This window comes from Atta colombica, unplaced genomic scaffold (assembly GCF_001594045.1).
Source record: "Atta colombica isolate Treedump-2 unplaced genomic scaffold, Acol1.0 scaffold238, whole genome shotgun sequence".
Taxonomy (NCBI): domain Eukaryota; kingdom Metazoa; phylum Arthropoda; class Insecta; order Hymenoptera; family Formicidae; genus Atta; species Atta colombica.
The window spans coordinates 1,368,535-1,375,138 of record NW_017259336.1 but is presented as its reverse complement, the minus strand read 5'-3'; the positions used below and the strand labels follow the sequence as shown (position 1 = coordinate 1,375,138).

General features: G+C 35.1%; 1 protein-coding gene across 3 annotated transcripts; it reads right to left on the bottom strand.

Moving 5' to 3' along the window:
* Positions 1-729: 729 nt before the first annotated feature.
* On the bottom strand, positions 730-5,524 carry LOC108688749 (GTP-binding nuclear protein Ran). Of its 3 annotated transcripts, none has more exons than XM_018195116.1 (3): positions 5,221-5,524; positions 3,962-4,443; positions 730-2,524 (listed from the first exon to the last, which is right to left on the bottom strand). In XM_018195116.1, exons 2-3 carry the CDS (start codon positions 4,391-4,393, stop codon positions 2,309-2,311), a joined length of 648 nt encoding a protein of 215 aa, XP_018050605.1. In that variant the 5' UTR covers positions 4,394-4,443; positions 5,221-5,524; the 3' UTR covers positions 730-2,308. The 3 variants fall into 3 exon arrangements, with proteins under 3 accessions (XP_018050605.1, XP_018050608.1, XP_018050607.1); XM_018195119.1 differs by lacking the exon at positions 5,221-5,524 and adding an exon at positions 5,005-5,161; XM_018195118.1 differs by lacking the exon at positions 5,221-5,524 and adding an exon at positions 4,572-4,995.
* Between the last annotated feature and the right edge of the window lie 1,080 nt (positions 5,525-6,604).

Genomic DNA, 6,604 nt, shown 5'->3' with positions numbered 1-6,604 from the left:
TATATATATATATATGTATACACACACACACACACACACACACACAGGATAGCCCTTGTAAGTGTTACAAGCTATCTATATTATCTCTAAAAGTATGTGTTAAATGAAAAATATGTTCAGACAAAAATTTTTAACTTCGAGGGGGACATAAAATAGAGCTATTGGTTTGATGTTGGCAAAGTCAGGGCAAAATTAATTTGAATTTTTTTAATGAAATTCCCCACTTTTCATTATATATTCTTGTAGCACACCCAAGAGCTTTTCAAAACACTATAATAAAATATTTTTTCATGAAGTACTTTTCAAATCGTTAGATAAAATGTTAATGCTAGCAATATTGTAACTTTCAAGCCTTAATAATAAAAATGGAGGGTTCTATTTAAAAATTTTAAAGTTACTTTACCTTGACTAGGTCAAGGTAAAGTAACTTTAAAATTTTTGACAAAGTTACCTAAAGTCAAACCAATAGTTCCATCTTATGTCCTCCCCAAAATTATAAAACTTGTCTAAATACACATTTTTCATTTGATATATACTTTCAGAGGTAATAATTTGTAACACTTTACGTGAGCTATCCTGTATGTGTTTATAGAGTATTCATTCCTTATTCAGTTTTCATGTATCTGCGTTGGTAGACAACGCAAAAGTATTGTACAAGTTTTAAATAAACAAACCATTAAATTAGTAAAATGGATTACACAAATTAATATAAATCTGAAGGCGTTATAGCTTCAAAAACAGTTTGATAATTTATTAAAGTTCATACATCAGCGTGATACAATCTGCTTCAAGCAGAACAATGAAACACTATTAGAAGTATACAAGAATTAAATATACATGTTGCAATGTGTTATTCCCAGTTCCTTTCTATGTTAGATATTCAGCAGTGTAATTTACATGTAATGTATTTTTTCTATCAGATTTCTATCAGATTAATGGGAATGGATTTCAAAGGGAAAGGTTAACAATTTCACACTCCTAACACAGAACGGATTTCCTTGTGTAAAAAAAAAACAATTCATATAATTTAAGTTGAACAAATCATACATACATCTTTTGCTTATAAAAATAGCAAACAGTCCTTGTCGAAACGGGACAGACGCAACAGGTTACGAATCTGTTTCACTTCAATCTCGAAACATTCTTTCTATTAAAATAGAAGACTACACCACGGGAGATGCTTACTCACGAAAGATGGTCGCTCTCTCAACATTCGTACCTTTCAATTTATACACTAGTAAGTTTCTTAAGCAGTTTCATCAAGAAAGTTTATATATGGCATAAGTTAGTTTTTTTTAATGATACTTCAGTCCAGTTTTATTTTGCTGTCCATACTTAAGTATGTAAACAGTGACTTCTAATATTAATTTTGTAAATATCGCAAGATTCTTTCTCGTAAATTAATCACTGCATACTGATTTACTATGTTTGCGTTCAATCGAGAGCAAACGTGTTATCTTGTTCTATCATAGCGAGATTGAAGTGACTTGCACCGAGCGTCTTTAGCAATTGACCGATTAGTCAATTGCTACAGAAAATGTACCTGGATTTGCAAGAAGACGCATTTGGTGCCAGTGCAATTCTATTTGCTACATTTGAACCTGACAGCAATTTCGCTCACAATTTTATCCGTTTCAGAATTGGCAGTTTTTATCTTATACTTTGTGTTAGGAAAGTATGAAAATAAAACAAAAATAAAAAACAGATGATGTTACTTTTTATATGCCTTAAAGTGGGTTAGCGTGATTGTGTGTTTAATATACAGCACACCTTACACAATTCCATTTCTTATGTATATATGTACATACACACGCACGCACGCACGCACATCTATACAAACGAGCGAATCTGAAAATGTAATGAATTCTTTTTTGGTTGTTTCATATTACGTATCAGCTTCAATCAGCTGGGTTCTATGAATTCGTATCACAAATCATTTCCGCAGTTTCACCATTACTTTATTCTGTTTCTAATTTATGTGATAATATATCACCATTATTACATAAGAATTTTATAAAATCTAGACATTCAAGTGCACATCGCATACACAATCACACACATGTTGCGCATTCCGTATTACAACGTATTTAAGCGACCCGTCTTTAAGGCTATACATGTAACATGCAAATTCACAGAAGTTGGGTGCCCAGCATAAAGCATCGAACTAAATATTGCATGTAAATTATATTTTTCTTAAAGAAAGAATCTTCGACTTTTATGAAGATGTACGAGTGCGCGATACGACCACGGAGCACCCGCATAATAGGCCTTACTCTCTGTAAAGACCATCCCCAATGTGTTAAATAAACTAAAGATCTTCATCATCCTCTGGTAATGCTGTTTCTTGAGCTTCTTTAAGATCTTTCTCAATTTGTTGCTGCCATTGTGGATCCATAGTAACTTCCGGTGGCAACAGCGCAGGCATAGCGACGAATTCGAGGTTTGGATCTCCAATCAACTTGCGCGCTAACCATAGGAAAGGTTTCTCAAAGTTGTAATTACTTTTTGCACTGATATCGTAGTACTGTAACATAAAGATTATTTATTTTATACGCCTTGTAAAATTATACAGTGTCTCAGGATTTAACGAACAAACCTACAGGAGCATTCTACAAGTGGAAATTAAAAAAAAAAAAATGTTATATGAAATTTTGCTAGAAATGTTTTATTGCAGTCATAAACAAAAATTGAAACGAAATATGAAATAGGAAACAATGGATTTTCCATTGTGCATAATAGGAAAGTGTATATTTCATGTATATATGTATATTGGAAAGATCGTGTTTATCTCATGTGTATTTATCATTATATATGTTTAAAGGAGTATATTCCTAGACGCGTTAAAACGAAATCTATAGGATAATTTATACTGGCTGTGATCGTGTGCCGTAATCTGTAATAATTGATTAATTACAGTCGAGTATCCCTTTCTTACAGTCGACATATAATTATGACCAGTATAAATGCTCCTTAACTTTACAAATTTTTTGTGGAAAAAAATAGGGAAGTTGTTTGTTCCATTATAAAGACCATATTTTTTTCTATTCCATATTTAAAATTTATTAAAAATAATTAAAAAATGTATCGTTATTTAATATCTTTTAGGTCATGTTTTGAAAAAATGGATTTTGATGATGGTGACCATTGCTGCTCCCACAAAAAAACTGAAAGCAATGCCACGAGTTTCAAAAGTTGAAACATAGATCTATCATCTTCATGTAGCAATTTATTAAAATAAAATATATTTGACCAACTGCCATTTTACTCAAATATAATATTTTAAAAACCGGTTACGTTAAGAAAAAATTATATCTATGTTTCAACTTGTAGCATTGTTTTCGGACGAGGTTTTTTTATGGAAACAGCAGTGATCATCACAAATCTTTTTTCAAAATATGACTTGGAAAAAAATGAATAGTGATTTTTAATAAAATTCAAATATAAAATATAAAAAATATAATCTTTATAATAAAACAAACATTCTCTATCTCATTTTTTTCGCAAAAAATTCATAAATTTTTGTTTTTATGCATCTAGGTACTCCTTTAAAGATGGTGAATATGATATGAATGCACACACAAGATAAATACATTCGAGCTTTCCGTAGACAGATACATTTTCATATTCTGCACAAATTTCATTGTTTCATGTTTCATTTTAATATTTGCTTATAACTTTACAATAATACTTCTAGCCAAATTATATATTACATTTTTTTCTTATTTCCACTTATATACTCCTATAGTTTGTCCATAGTTAAATCCTAAGTTAAATTCTAAGACATCCTGTACAGACAAATTGATAAGATTTTCAGATTAGAGGGACAGTATAATGTCTTCACTTTCTTCGCCATCAGACCACTGAATCATCATTAAAAGATTAATAAAAGGAATGAAAAAAATTTAAAGGATGTACAAAAAAAATAAATATACAGTTAATAATTATTTGCATATAAAAATACCTGAAGGTTCTTCTTCCTATGAAATACAATGCTCTTGGCCTTGACTTTTCTATCCTTGATGTCGACTTTATTACCACAAAGGACAATTGGTATGTTTTCACAGACACGAACCAGATCCCTATGCCAGTTGGGTACATTTTTGTACGTTACCCTAGATGTAACATCAAACATGATAACGGCACACTGACCCTGAATGTAGTAGCCATCGCGAAGGCCACCAAATTTCTCTTGACCAGCCGTATCCCAGACGTTGAAGCGGATCGGTCCACGATTGGTGTGAAAGATCAACGGATGGACCTCGACTCCTAGAGTGGCAACATACTTCTTCTCAAATTCACCGGTCAAGTGCCGTTTGACGAAGGTGGTCTTGCCAGTACCACCATCACCGACCAGTACACACTTGAAGGTGGGCATATCAGGTTCATTTGCCATTTTGATGGTTAATTTTTCGTGGACTCGCTCAAAATCAGGAACACACAACTCTGCAATGTGAGAAACTACATTAGACAAATCTAGGATATGTTTGCTTACAATTTTCTTTGTTTAATATTTGATAGAGATAAACTATAAACTGATGCTTCTAGCATGTTGGAGTGAAAAAGGAACGCACCCCTAGTCTGACGGTCGTATTTAAACGAGCTAAAAAAAACACGAGCAGAGCAGTATGCACGCGGCAAGGACTCTCTATGCGCAAAGGCTCTGAGCAGCCGCTCTTCTACGGGAACGCTTGAAGGATCGATTGGGATGCGGTCCGAGAGGAGGAGGGAGGGAGGAAGGAGAGAGAAAGAGAGCGAGAGAGAGAAAGAGAGCGAGAGAGAGAAAGAGAGCGAGAGAGAGAGAGACGTGGTCGGAAAAACTCGCGATCTCGTGTTTGAAAAGAGACTGTGGAAAATCCGGTTATGCGACTATCGGAGATTTACGCAATAACGATGCTCAACGAGTATTTAGCGTGCGATGATCGATGACGGAAAGAATCGGAGCAAAAAAGCTTTTTTGGATCAGAGACCGGTCTAATCGGAGAGAGACCGAGGGGGTTGCCTTACCACCGCGCCGGCGGGGAATGGCGCCCGGCGTATTGTGGTATTGTTCAGAATTTTCCCTCGCGATTTCTTTCAACGACCGGATTTTCGCGATGCAACTTTTCCGCGCGTGACAATCGCAACAACGTCGCTTCGTCACTGTTACTCGCGTAGAGGTCAGACGGCGCGAAATTTCCCGGGTACGCGATGATGTACGTGAAAATGAACGGTAACACTTACCGTGCTGCACAGTCGTTATGGCTCACTATGGCGCTCCTCTGGGCGGTCAACTCAACGTATACCGTGCCTACCGTGGTCGAGTGGAGGCGATGTCACCTTACTGATTCGTCAAATTGAAGGGGCGTAAGGACGCTCACTTGAAGGGTCGAGATCGACGGAAAAAAATCAAATTCGATTTTTCGCGTGTACAATTTCTTCCAACAGCATGTGCTAACTTTAACAAACTGCACGATTTCACTCTCGACTGACGCAGGTTTGGTCAGCTCGGGCTGCAGGAAACGCGGAAACGCGCGCAGTCAGTGACATCTGTATTTAGCGAGCCATGCGATTGCTCCGACCACCGACTCCAATGCACACAAAACGTCAGAAACTCTCTAATAATTAAGCCTAAACTACAATAATGTGCTCTTTGTTTCCTATTTCTTACTTTTTATCACTTTTTATTTTTTGTTTTTTTGTCTTTTATTTAGTTTTTTATTTTCTGTGACTGAGATAAAAGTTGAAGAACTTCAGAAGTCAAGAAACACCAAAATGCGATTGTCGATAAAATGGATGTAAAGAAGGAAAACGCATGAGATAAAAAACACGGAATAGAAAGCAAAGAACCATTATAGATTAGGCTTTAGAATCTGGACATGAAAGAGTCACTCAATTTCGACGAGATATTATTAAAGATTAATAACCTTGAGAAATTTTTAATTAATTACTATAAGAGCTTAAAAGCTACTTAAAAGAGCCCGAAGATAATTGATATTATCGACAATTGATATAAATTTGTGATAATGAGAAGATAGCCGCTTTGCCGGCTTGAATTTGTCCACCAAGAGATTTAAAGACCATCGATCCTGAGCAAATTTTCGTGACTAGGCCACTGCTGCGGAATTTTTTATGTACCGCAGCTCTAAAGGGCTCCGCACATTAAAAGGAATAAGGAACAGAGAACTGAGAATAAGAATTTCAATCTATCAAAAATCGTATATTGTGGAATGCACAGTTTCTGATAGGTTGAAATTCTTAGGGGCTTCACACAATAGAAGGAACAGGAAACAGAAAATAAAGAATAAGGGACTCCACACAATAAAAGGAATAGGGAACAGAGAACAAATAATGAGAATTTCAACCTATCAAAAACTGTATTCAACAATACATGATTTTTGATAGGTTGAAATTCTTATTCTCAGTTCTCTGTTCCCTATTCCTTTTAACATACGAAACCCTTTAAGGCTGCCGTACACAAAATTCAGCAGCAATGGCTTAGTTTCCATTGAGAGTTTAAACCAGATAAAAACCTGAAAGAGATCATGTTGGCCTTTTTCCTTTTTACAATCGAAATTATCCATATACTATTTTCATTTTGGGAATTACGTGACTACATACATTTTTT